Source organism: Branchiostoma floridae, chromosome 5 (assembly GCF_000003815.2).
Source record: "Branchiostoma floridae strain S238N-H82 chromosome 5, Bfl_VNyyK, whole genome shotgun sequence".
NCBI classification, from domain to species: Eukaryota; Metazoa; Chordata; class Leptocardii; order Amphioxiformes; family Branchiostomatidae; genus Branchiostoma; species Branchiostoma floridae.
Window position 1 is genome coordinate 16,043,510 of NC_049983.1, and position 13,537 is coordinate 16,057,046.

General features: G+C 37.8%; 1 protein-coding gene across 1 annotated transcript in view; it reads left to right on the forward strand.

Moving 5' to 3' along the window:
• Nucleotides 1–13,537, forward strand: part of LOC118416228 (voltage-dependent calcium channel subunit alpha-2/delta-2-like) — a gene marked incomplete in the record, with an annotated part of 67,733 nt that overhangs the window by 9,187 nt on the left and 45,009 nt on the right. Inside the window, 1 exon segment of the mRNA XM_035821312.1 lies at nt 8,951–9,073. Coding sequence (XP_035677205.1) covers nt 8,951–9,073 — 123 coding nt within the window.

Genomic DNA, 13,537 nt, shown 5'->3' on the forward strand with positions numbered 1-13,537 from the left:
TGAAAGTAACGGTACAATTATAATCGTCTTTGATTTTTGCCACCCCTATCTATACATTGGAATAGAAAATGATGTTTTATTGCCTTAAAAATAAAAAAAAATCAATTTTACAAAACTATTTTTATTGATTTTAGTGACTATTGCAAAAAAAGTCCTGTGAGTGTGAGGTGAAGTTATATTGCTGCATGCATAAATCAATGCTATAGACTGAAACACAGGTTGTTAGTTCAGATAATTCTAGTCGGTGAAGTTTCCCTGTCAGCTTGCCAAATGTCAGGTCTCTATCTGTTCAGTCTACACAAGGAGGTAAAATTCCTTTTTAACCTCCTTGGTCTACACCACACTGCTAATTGTACTGCTTTTTACAGTCTGTGCCAGATATGAATCTCTTAAGATTAGCTAACGAACTTGCTGCTGTTCATTATCTCTAGACTACTATCACTAACGAGCCTTAGTTGTACATGGATAATGAATAGTGGGATCAACTGGTCAACTCTCATGTTTCAAAATAGTTCTGCAATCTGTATTGCAACTGGTTTAAACATTGCATAGGGGGCCAAATCACAGCGTAGGGGATAGAAATCAAGAGCATAGGGGCCACCTATGCTCAACTGAACTGGCAAGAACCCTGATGATTATGATATAACAGACATATAATGTAATAGCATTGTAGTGGGGCTGACTGACAATATATGCAGTCCTACTGTCTTACTGCCATTTCGTCCCATATCTTATATATGCAATGGCCTTACAGTCCATTTGTACTATGGCCCAATTGTACAATGGCTCATTGGTCCTGTCCTTGCCAAAATAATGTGAACAGCTTTGTGTGTACGTTGATATGTGTTGGAATACAAGACTTAGTGCCTTCATTTCTATCTGTCAGTGAATACTTCATGATTTTGACTGATTTATTTCAAAGTCAAACATTTAAAAATTGATGTGTTAGTATATGCTGTTGTATTTTATAATATGTTAAATCAGTAATTTGGAGGTTGAAATTTCTGCAACTTCTGTACAGTCCTTTTCTTTCAGTATATTAAAAACTGCTGATTGGGATATTGAAGTTAAATTTTATTTTATAATATAGTGGTCATTAATTTGAAGCATTTTGTAGAATCGTAAAAGTACACATTCTGAATATTCTAAAGTATGTTTTACAAAATTAGTTGGCAATACCAGCATCCATGATATGGAGGATACAAAATGTACATGACTAACATTATCTCAAATCACTCAGTTAGGCCTGAATGACCAATGCACAAGTTTAGATTTACCACGCAATAGACTGTAGCAGTTACTGCAATGTGCATTAGGACCAATGGGCACATAAGATTAGGACGTTCAGACCATTTATCCAGAAGAAACGGTTTAGGAACATTGCGTCCACTTAGAAATAACAGAATCCTTTCTGGACCATCAACTGTCCTGAAAACCGTTGCCGATGCTGATAGTATGGACCCATTACAAAGACACAGTGCGCATCAGTTAGGCCCCCCGTTTCAGGAGTTTGAAGTTCTAAATCCCCTCTGACAGACTGGACAAGGTTGGATGAGCCGTGCCTCCTAGAATGACGCAGACCTCACCTGCCATCCTGTACATACATGCGACATTAAAAGGCCCTTGAAAGCCCTTTACCCTATATACCTGCCACCATTACTTCCCGACGGCCCACAAATCTAATTCTGCGGCGGATTGAAAGTCTTCTCCAATGACACGAATGACACAGTTAATTCGCCTCCGGTCAAATTGATAGATAAACGGTGTGCTGGCATGGTTGCGGGGACCTGTTGGGCATGAAATGTCGGTTTGCCTGATGTGAATTGATGCATCTGCTTCTCGCGATCAATTTGTCCAGGCATGGCGGACCAGATAAATGCCGTTGCCACGACGCGCCGTTCTACGGCCATCAATCCGTCTACGGTAATAAGGTCGTTTACGGCCGGACTCAAGGACACGGGAAACTTCGGGGTGATACGGGAATGGGGCCAGACGACTCGTTAGGAGTGCGCAGGGCATTCGTTACTCTGTTAGTTAGCTCATCAATTTTCCAACAGACAAGCTTGGGTGACTCCTATGTCAGAAATAACATTTATATAACATAGAACATGAATGTGACATTCGAATCACAAAATTAAACCTGACCCTGAATCATTGACATGGCTCTTAGCCATGTAACTTCCTAGTTATTCCTACTTAATTCTGTAGTCCTCCTAATACACCACACAAAGATCTATGTTCCAATGTGTACAATGATACATGTATACAGGTATGCATACTGTTACAAAGGTTTTGGCAAGATCTTAAGCAACTAATAGTATGTGTTGGTACATAAACTATTCTGATAAAATTCTGCGGATACAATGTGTGTACTATTCCACTCTCAGGAGGCCTCCTGTCCATTTGTAGCACGACGGTTGATTACAATCTATGGCCGTGCTCGTCACATATCGTAAACATCCGCAAATGGGCAATTTTGCGGTAGTGGATTTGATGATCAGTTAGACTGGTAGTGGTATATTATTCACAGAATGCGTGCGTTGGCCATTTGGACTCTATTCTAGACAGTGCTTTTGATAGGCCGCAGTTTCCATAATATTGTTTAGCCAGTTTTACACTGTGAAAAACCTTCCGCCAAATTCTTTATCATCTTCTAATAATCAATGCTGAATTCCCTGCCAATATTCACTTCTCTGAGTTTCCCAAAAGAACCAGGAGAATGAAGCATACTTTTTACCTAAAAAGGAATGGGGACTTGTGGGTGACTGAAAGGACACTGATAGTATTCCAGCCTAATAAATTGATGTCCTTTTAAGCCTGCACAGTGCCAGGTAGTTTATTTATCTTCTGGGCAAACCGGCTTTTTAGATTTTAGACTAAATGACTCTTGAGGAATGTTGTGTCCTCTACTTGCTTGATGTTTCTCCTATTCAACCAAAGAAAATGGCGTGGTCAGCCTTTACTGAATAAGCCCCCAAGAGAAAAAATACAGCCGAAACTACACTAAAGGCCGTTAACCCACCAGGATTCTGCGGCCTGGCCATAACCAAGGATAAAGTGGGCACCAATGTTGCCAAATTGTCCCCTCAGCTCAATTCTATCTCTACGGGGGATTTTACCGCTACATTTTTCATTGCCAAAATCGAGATGGCTATAATCCAATTCCATTCCGCATGCACTCTCTGTAGGATTTTTTCTTCTGCAAAGCTACTCATCTCGCTCCACGCTCAATCCAACAGGGACCATCCTAATCGTGACCTGACCGCGAACACTTCATAACATCGCAATCTTAAATATTAGATAAAGTTGTGGAGCGATATATCTCGCAGGGTCAGACGACATGTCTGAGCAGAAAATCGGTGCCTCAGACACCAAAAGGTCAAGTTGGCATTGATAGGTTGTAAGGAAATGTAGCTACATTCTTCATTTCCTAACTTCCAAGTCCTAATGTCATTCAGGTTATCTACACGCCAGTTTCAAAATCTCAAATTGGAATATACCAGTTACAGTTCCCTGAGTTGATTCCAAGATGGCTGCTTTATCTTTTTAGACTTGCTTTAATAATCAATCATTTGGAAGATACATGATGTCATTCTTTTATCCATTGTTTTTTATGAGACAATACATGGAGAACCTATTAGTATATTAGTGGTTGCTTGGATTTGTGTTCATTTATCTTATCTGGCATTGCTTTGGAAAACACTATTTATTTGATATGTTAATGTCTAGCATCATCACACGGTAAGTGGAACAGACACATTTTAAATCCTGGAAACTGAGAATGCTGTTTGCGGTTGCAATGCTACAAAATCCTGCAGATATAAAATTCTGAGTCAGACTCTCTGTCATGTTATATTGTACTTTAAGGCTTCCATACATCGTAGTTTCATGACTCAGTCTCATTCTTTTGTGCTGTTGTAAAAATCTTGCAGAGGCATATATATCCCACCGCCAGCTTGTAAAGTCATCGATCTGGCATGGCTTTAAAAGTTTTATCCCTTGCAGTGTAATACCCCTTTCTGAATTTTTATTGATCGCTCTTTCACAGCATATACATATCCAGGAGAAGAGTAGAAAAGGTTTCAGAGAAATAATACAACTGTAATAGAATGGGATCTCAACTGTTTATGGACATTTTTACAATCATAAAGAATATGTCTTCATGGTATATAGTATAATATCTTGACACATGCTACCTCTTAAAAGTTTCACACAAAACCTTATACATTTGTATGCTTGCAATGCAAGTGGTTTCTTAGCTTTATTTTCATTCTTCACTTGATATATTACACCGGATCCCATAGCTCTAGATATACATAAAAGAGAGAACAAAATAGGGAATCTAAGAGATGACTGTGTTGTGAAGCTGTACACATATTTTGTTACAAAATTTTAGTCCCCCACAGGAAAGAGTTGCCAAATTTTAGTACAGGGTTGTATATTTTGACTGTTTTAACAGTTTTTGTTGTTGTTAGTAAGGCCACACCAATTTAATTTCTTGGTTCACGGATTCGCTCGCTCCTATTTTTTGGAAAAAAAAAAATAAAAATAAAAATTACCACTCAGCAAATTTTCACCATTAATGAAACCATTCACCAACTTTCTGGTGTAGCAAACATAAAAACTGACACTACTTTTGTAATTTTCAATGAACAGGTGCTGTTACTGTACAGTAATAGTGTTTTTGTACTTTTTTCAAGCTGAAAACTTTTTATTCTTTATGTTTTGGATTGGCTCTTACCTTTACCCCAACCATTTTACAATTTTTATTTTATTTTTATTTCGCCCTCTCGCTCCAGATTTTTATGAAAAAATCCATGAACCAAGAAATTAAATTGGTGTGGCCTAATATACACTTATTATGTTGTAAACATGGTATGTACATGTACATACCATGTTTACAACATAATAAGTGTACATGTACATACCACATGATTTTATCACAGCCCAAAAGTGTTTAAATTTTCTGTATTGAAGAAGTGCACAAAGTGGCAGTAGGTTGGTAGCTTCAGTTTTTTTTAGAAACTACTTGATACAGTGGAAGCCGCTTAATTGCACACCCAATTTGCCAGCGAATCCCGTGCAATTATCCGGCGTGTGCGATAATGCGAAGTTACCCAGTTGGACCGCACCGCCACAGGATTTTGGTATTCCGTGCAATTGACCGAAGTGTGCGTTTATCCGACGTGCAATTAACTGGCTTCCACTGTATACTAAAAGCTAAAAGCTTAACTGTTACACTAGTGTCTCTTCTTTGACTACCAATTCGGAACTACCTAGTTTTACTACCATACCTGCAAAGCTATAACAAGACATATTTTCCCATGTTTGTTACTTTCTCATCGTTTTGACCATCTCTGGAGGAGATAGAATTTCTTACTTTTTTTCTGAAATCAGGTAAAAATCAATGTGTACACTGACCTCATCCCCAAAAAATTACCTGCTGTGTGCCTATTTCAGTTCAGCTCTATCTACAGATTTGAGTCATTCAGCCAATCGAACTGTTGAAGCCCTGCAGTAAGATTTGACTTGACTCTAGATAGTCTTTAAACTGTCAGTATGCAGTAGAATATTGCCAGGTGTTTTTAGGAGATAACTCTTAAGTTACCACACCTGGCCCTAAGCCATTGCTTGCTGACAGGTACTAAAGCCTGAAGAAAGCCGTACAGGGTGGTTAAAGATTTCACGGGCTGCAGGCAGTAGTTTTATTCTCGCTTCTGCTGAGATGCAGCAAAATGGCAGCATAACTCTTTTTTGTTGTATAACCCACATCAAGCGTCAAAAAAAGAAAAAGAATCTAACTAATCGAAATGGAATTTCATCTCTTGGTAGTGAGAAAATGGAATGTTTGCAAAGATATAATTTCAAGTTTCAGACAAAGGGGTTGAAGACAGAACAAGCATTTATGCGATGGTTTTAGGTTCATAAGAGAGGTCACTATTCCAAATTTGGAAGTATAAAACAACCACCACAAAAATTTCAACATTTGCTGTATAAAGGAAACTGATTTGCAAGAAACTTTTGAAATATGCACTGTCACATATTTGAAATGTAGGCACCGTTGCGGCAAGAAAAACAAAACAAAATGACAGCGTAAACGGTGTTGCCTCCAGAGGGGCTTAACTGGTGTAATTTAAAAGAGAAGCCCAACAGTTGACAGAAACTAATAAGGATAATACATCTTCTGCCTTGTGGGGTACATGTAATAGCAGAGCCTGTGCAGGGTTTTTCTAGAAAAAAAGTAATTGCTTGGGTCCGCAATGAAGCGAAGCGTTGCAGTGGGGAGATGGTGTGGATTCTTCTGCTTTCTACTGTGTGCAGTTCCAGAGAATCTTAAATTAAAATGGAGCATTTCATGGTATCTTTTGGGGTAAACATGTTCTCAGACAGGATGCGGTAGAAGACTGGCCACATCTCACCAAGTACATGTAGCATACCTGGTCAATCTTAATTTCATATCCAGGAATCTGCTCTGCTGAGTAAGGGAGCATGTGGTGAGAGTACATGTAGGAGGTTGTAGCCCCCCTTATAGGCTATATGGATAAATCTCTGAGAGTGCTTTTGGGGTGGAATAAACATGGGGTTTTCAGAGGAGCTTACAGAGAGATTTTCTTTGTATAAGTCCCGAATACATAAGAAGCCCTTTTTTATAACTGTGTGCACTTGCTGACTAGTATATTAGATACATTTTGACTTGATGTGATTGAGATTTAAGTGCCTTCACTCCTAGAGGTTCCCAACAGGGTTTTTTCAACTTACAATTTACATGTATTATTTTCTGTCGGAACTCTGTTCATGGTTTTCCAGATCTGTGAGGGTTTTCTAGCTAAGTTTTTGCATGACTGTGTATATCTACAAGGTTTTGAATGTTGGATGTATTTTTAAGATGTTGAAGTATAGTGGTGGTGATTTTTTGGACATTTTATTGATTTATTCATCTTTGAACATTATAATATATATTATGATGTTTGTTATTTCTAAAACAGCTACTATTGTATCAGTGTACAAAGATCTACTTAAATTATACTTGCTGACAGTAATGCAATTTTTGCCATTTGGAATGGTGGAACTTATTGATTTACTTGTCTCTGAGATTATGAAAAGTGAATAGAAGATTTTCTTTTGTAAGAAATGATATCATACTCCATAATTACCCATTCCAAGAAGACAACCCCCATAACCATGCATGATGTACAGCTTTATACAGCACACAAAAGGTGTTGGTACCACAATTTCACGGCAAATACTCCTCATCTTCCAACTGTCAATACAACACGATCCACCATCCATCTCTGTTGATGACTGCGCCACGACATCAAGCGCTGGGAAATAGGACGCTAACTTGATGTTGACCTCCCGCGGCCTTTTGCGTTATCTGTATAGACTGTTCGTCAGACGGGGCATTGATTACGTCAAGATGATGAATAGGTGAAATCAAGCCAATGAAGGGCCGTAGGTGGGAACCTGAAAAGTCCTAGACTCATTTAATGACTGCAATATTGATTTCTCTTTATAAGTTTCTATAATAAAAAGCCTAATATTTGTACTAGGTATACCTTACAAATATCCAAAATCAGATAGATATCTATAATGTAATGTAAAATAGTAATAATGAACAAAATTTGAATTTTACTTTAACCTCTGGATCAGGAAAAGATAGCACAAATTAAAAGTAGGATATGTTTGACTTGGAAATCTGACATACCCAAATGCTCCATACTTTATCATAACGACAACAATCTATCATTTTATACTTTTTGAATCAGCATATTTCCCTACTTTAATAATGGAAAGGCACCAATAGCATTTCCAGCACAAGGAGAAAGACCAGTACTAATTTTTCTATACTTGCCAATGAAGGGCCGTAGGTGGGAACTTGAAAAGTTCTATGCTCATTTAATGACTGGAATAGTGATTTCTCCTTATAATTTCCATAATGAAAAACCTAATATATGTACTAGGTATACCTTACAAATATCCCAAATCAGATATAATGTAATGTAAAATAGTAATAATGAACAAAATTTGAATTTTGCTTTAACCTCTGGATCAGGAAAAGATAGAACAAAATAAAAGTAGGATATGTTTGACTTGGAAATCCGACATACCCAAATGCTCCATAAGGACAACCATTTATCATTTTATACTATATAAATCAGCATGTTTCCCTACTTTATCAATTGAAAGGCACTAACATCATTTTCAGCACCAAGGAGAAAGACCAGTACTTGTTCTCTATACTTGCCAATGAAAGGCCGTAGGTGGGAACTTGAAAAGTTCTAGACTCATTTAGTGACTGGAATATTGATTTCTCTTTATAAGTTACTATAATGAAAAGCCTATTTGTACTAAGTATATCTTACATACATGTAGGTCCAGAATCATATAGAATGTACAAATTTAATGTAGAATTGTATTGATGCACACAGCTAGCCTCAAACCTCTGAAAGAGCAAAATAAAAGTTGAATATATTTGATCTGGAAATCTGACATACCCAAATGATCCATACTTTATCATAACGACAATCATTCATCATTTTATACCATAAAAATCAGCAAATTTCCTTCTTTAATAATGGCACCAGCAGCAGTTTCAGCACCATGGAGAAAAACCAGTACTTATTCCCTATACTTCAGGGTCAATGGTTGTTTCAAAAGAATGGAACCAGTTTTTTTCATTGATTTAGAAGAAACAGCATTAATTTTCATTTGATATCAGTCTCTTCTTTGTTATTTACTACCAGGTTAGTTCAAGTTTGTTCTCTTGTAAGCTGTGACAGTGGTAGTTTTTCCTTATTACTATGCAGCTCTTCCCTAACATTATGATTAGTTTTCTTCTCTTTAAGTTTCAAATGTTTAGTTCTTCAAACCCACAAGCTGTCTAAGACTTCTCTTTTGGATTTGTATTTTGGTCCTGATTTTGATTGACAGTCTACTTTGTACTTGACAGGCCTATGCTAATGAAGTACAAGCAGGAAGACTGAGTCTCCAGACCATCAACGGTACCCAGCTGATTGAGACATCCACCAATAAGATGGCCAGCTCTATAGCTGTCCGCACCAAGGCTCTCAAGGTGAGATTCAATAAAAAAAACATTTTCTTTTGTTAATTTGTTTTTCTTTCATTAATTCATTCACTCATACCTTCATCTTAATTTTTTTTCTTCTTCCTTTTGTAATTCATAATACACTCTTCAAATTACTAGTATATGTCTTACTTATAGCAATCTCCATTTTGGGCTCATTTTCATTTTCTCCTCTTCAATATCCAGCATATACATGATTGTACATCTTATGTTGTATAATTATGTTATGTTGGCCTCATAGAGTGGAAACATATTGTGTTTGCTCTGTCTCCTCTTCTTCTCCAAAACAAGTAAGGTCAACGACCTGGACCAGAACTATACCCTGTGGTGTATGATTACATTCTGGGGCATCGCTACATTAGTTGCAGGATAGGGCCGGAGGGGCACAAAAACATGTGAATAGGAATGTGTTGAGTAAGAGTGAATAGAGCAGTAGTTTGTTAGGTTAGACTCTAAAAAGGTAGACATTTGTTTGCTGACAAATGTTTTATTTCTTATAGTGTAACCATATTTCTATAATTGGTTTATTGCAAAGTTTTTTTCACGACATTGTAATGATCTCTGCCAGGTACCCTAAGAATGTAATGGTGCTATCAAGTTTAAGACCTTCTTCAGAATGTCGGGATATCTGAATTTTGCTTACCTTGAAGATTGATGCTGTATTAGTAGAGCCCTTTGAGTTGCATGTCTGGAGTTCTCTTCATCATCGTGCAGGGCTGTCACCAGCTTAATTTTTTTCGAGTCTCACTCATTGTTTGATAGCCCATGTTATTGCTTTTCGTAGTTAAATCTGTCATTTTAATATAGAGTTACTTTTTTGTATCAATTTCATGTCATGAAGTTTAAATTGTAGGGACGGACAAAATGAAATATTTATCTGTGACCCAACAAGCAGATTTCCATTTCAGGATGAAGGTATGGGTCCTGTAACAGCACTATTATTGCACAACTTTTAAAGGTCAACTGCTGTTAGTGGGACCCCAAGCCCTGTCCAATGTGATGGAATATATTGCCAGTGGAAACATAATGCTCGAATCTCTAGCCATTTCTTGACTTTGTCAGAGTAGACCATGCGAAGGTAATAGTATTCTAGCACTTAGACTGTGGAGCCATCCAGCTTCTCTGCATTTGCAAGATACGCCATACTTTATAGTTTATGAACAATGAGTTTGACAACTAAAAAGCTCTATCTGGCCGTGCAAAGTACTGTCTAAATCCCCCATGTTTGCTATTCGCTCTTGCATGTAATGCCCATTGTCCTTCAGAATTGATAAGGAACTGCGTAAGCTCAAGGGATGGCTTAACTACGGGGTGGATTTCAGGCCGTCAATCTTTCAGAGCTGTCTTAGTCGGTGGTTCCATCTTGGGAAGAAAAGATAAGGCAACTGAAGAAAAGACCACATTCCTCAAGTCACATCACACAAAGGACTGAAAATATCTCGATCACCAGTCCCTCTCAAATGCCACCACTTAGGCCATACCATTTAGATGTCTTGGCTCATGGATCTATATAGACTATAAATTTAGCAGGCAGCACTATATTCAAAGGATGATATACCAGGTGACTGTAGTCACAGGGACTCAACTTGCAAGTCTTCTATTTTTTTTTAATCAAATGAAAACAAAGCAGCAAATCCAAGAAGCAAGATATTTTAAATTAGAAACTTGGAGTTCAATTTGTACAGTGCATGAAAGGACATCAGACAAATAAGCTGATGTTTTAGTTTAGTCAAAGACCCTTTGAAAAGGTAGTCTTAATACACAGGTAATGAAGCATGGTTCAAACAATTTTCTGAATAACTAGTAACTGATTCAGAAGTGAATCTATATTGTAAGGCTGCCAAAATGACATGCACTCTTTTTGAAAAAATTATTGCCATCTGCACCCTCCAAATGTGCTTCATGTAAGATAAAGTCAATCACTCTTCTGAATGTTTCCACAACTTGCCCATCTTCCTAGAAACAAGTCCATATATGGCTATAATACCAAGCTGTTTCCAAGAATTAGTCCCAATGTACACGGTGATGGGACCCAAGTTGAAGAATAAGCCCACTGGTAACACATTAAGTACAATAGACAAAAGCATCCGTCAACGAATATCATAAATGCCTTCCCACTGACACCGCCTTTGCCGCCGTGCTTATCGCAATTCAACAGAGCATTACCTGGATGAGAATTTATGATCTTATTAACAGGCACTTGTATGAACTCAGCAAATTTACTGCGTGTTCTTCACAAATGATATCGACAGAGACACATCGAGGCATTATAGCAGAGAAAGCGCAACAGATTATTTGTGAAAAGCCAGCATCATGTTTCATGATTTCCCTGTAGGGATATTAGAAGGCTCCTTGCGGAGAGCCGCGGCGTTGATTTGTGAGGAAAGATATCCGCACGGCGGGGACTGATCAACCGTGTCTATATTTAGCCTCGAGAGACCCTCCTGTCTGCTGCGTCAGTTTCTCACAGGTGCAGCGCTGGGAATCGCTCAGGAGTAGGATTAAATGCACCAGCTGTCATGGAGTAAAATAAAAATGGTTTTATTAACTTTTCATTAAAATCTCTTGCATTGAATGTGAAGAAAACTGCATAGAATTAGTGCTCAAAAATCTTGTAATACAGCATATTTTCATGTTACGAAGATAAGCTCATATGAAAAAGGTTAACTTTGTCTTGGTCACTCTTTTCTTCTTTCGCTATTCTAGCAAGACTAAATGTGTATGGCATTGACAAAATTCATCAGAAAATTTGTTAGAAAAGGCTGCTTTACGTCTGAGGCCCACCTACATTTGTACATCTATATCTTCAGTGTGTAGGTCTGCACTTAAACTGCAAACTGCACATTTTTACATATTTGTTTCGGATTTTGATCAGAACTTGTAAGCTGCCATGAAACAAGGAAGCTACATGTATTGCAGGCAAAAACTGTAACAGTTTAAGATCTCTGTGTCTTCTCCTTTGCTAAAGTCATTGACCTATCAGTCATTGACCCCATGTTCACAACTTACCTACCTAGTCCCTTGACCTCCTGGTCGTTGGGGGGACAAGGTAGACAAGAAGATGGAGAGTTGTCTCCAGGCCCGTCTGTCTTCTGCTACAGCCAGTCTTTCCTGCAGGTTGGGGGATGTCAAATCTCTGATGTTGTCTGTCAGGTTTTTGTTCACAACCAAAAACTGTTTATAGGGCTTGAAAGTAAACCCTTCATGATTATGCTGATTTCATCAACTGTCTGCTGGATGGAATAGTTCTTCATCTGTGCCAGAGCGCAAACATCACAGAGATAATCTCGTCAGTGTTTGACCCGACATGGTTGTGTCATGGTCGCAGTATCGATCGCCCGGCTGAGGAGCCAATGATTATGTAGCAGATAGACACTTCAGCAGACGAGTGGAGTGAAAAACGACCTAGTTTGTAATAAAGTCGGCTTATCCAGGGCTCGGTATACCACATGCATATGCAAGTTTCTGCATGTAAAACTGGTGTGGTGCAAGTACTCTCAGACTCAACTTGCACCAGTGCAAGTTGACCCAAAAGTGTATTTCATGCCCTGTTATCTTGTTTGAGTAATACAACAAACTGCCTGTTTTCCATGTTGTATTGACTCTCAAGGCTGAAGGGATCAGGAAAACTGGCACGGCATAATCTTGTTGATCCTTGTTGTTAACTTGGAGAAATTAACTCCGAAACCATTACGGAAAGCTGGTACAGCATCATCTTGTTAATCCTTGCTAATCAACTTGGAGAAATTAACTCAGAAGCCATGTCAGGTCTATTTTTTAAAGCTTGATTTTAGTGGTCTGACTGTACAATGTAATTGTCAAATCACATTTGGAAAGATAACTCTAAAAGTATTGGATAGAACTTCCTATTTTCTGTCTGCCTCATATTCAGTTCGTCATGGCACAAAGAATGAGTGAAAGAAGATTAAAGTATTTGTTGGTATTGAGTCTCTTTTAGGTATTTCAAATCTATAATATAGTATAAAATTATTGAAATGCACCTAATTGTTTTATTCTAACAGATTTAGATGCCAAACAACAAGGATATGCGTTTCCATTGTATACCTACAGAGATTTAAGGTCAACTCTGAACTTAAAACACTGCATAACTTCTTTATAAATATTACATGATACATAAAAAAATGCTTTCTTTCCATTCTATTGCAAATTTTTGTGAAAATGAACAAAATTACCATATTTCTTGAGTTCCCAATTTAAGGGATCTGAGTATTGTAATTTGCAACTAAACTAGTAGGATATTTGCCAAAAAGCAATTACTCAAGGACTGGATATGATTTTGGAAACAGTCAAATGTTTCAGACACCATCCAATGTCTTTCGTCAGGCAGGCAGTCAGTGACACTGGAGAGATCTGTTGGAGAGCAGTTATTATATCCTAGCTATGAATTGATATGCAAAAAAATCAGTGACACTCGCAAGTTAGAGAGCAGGT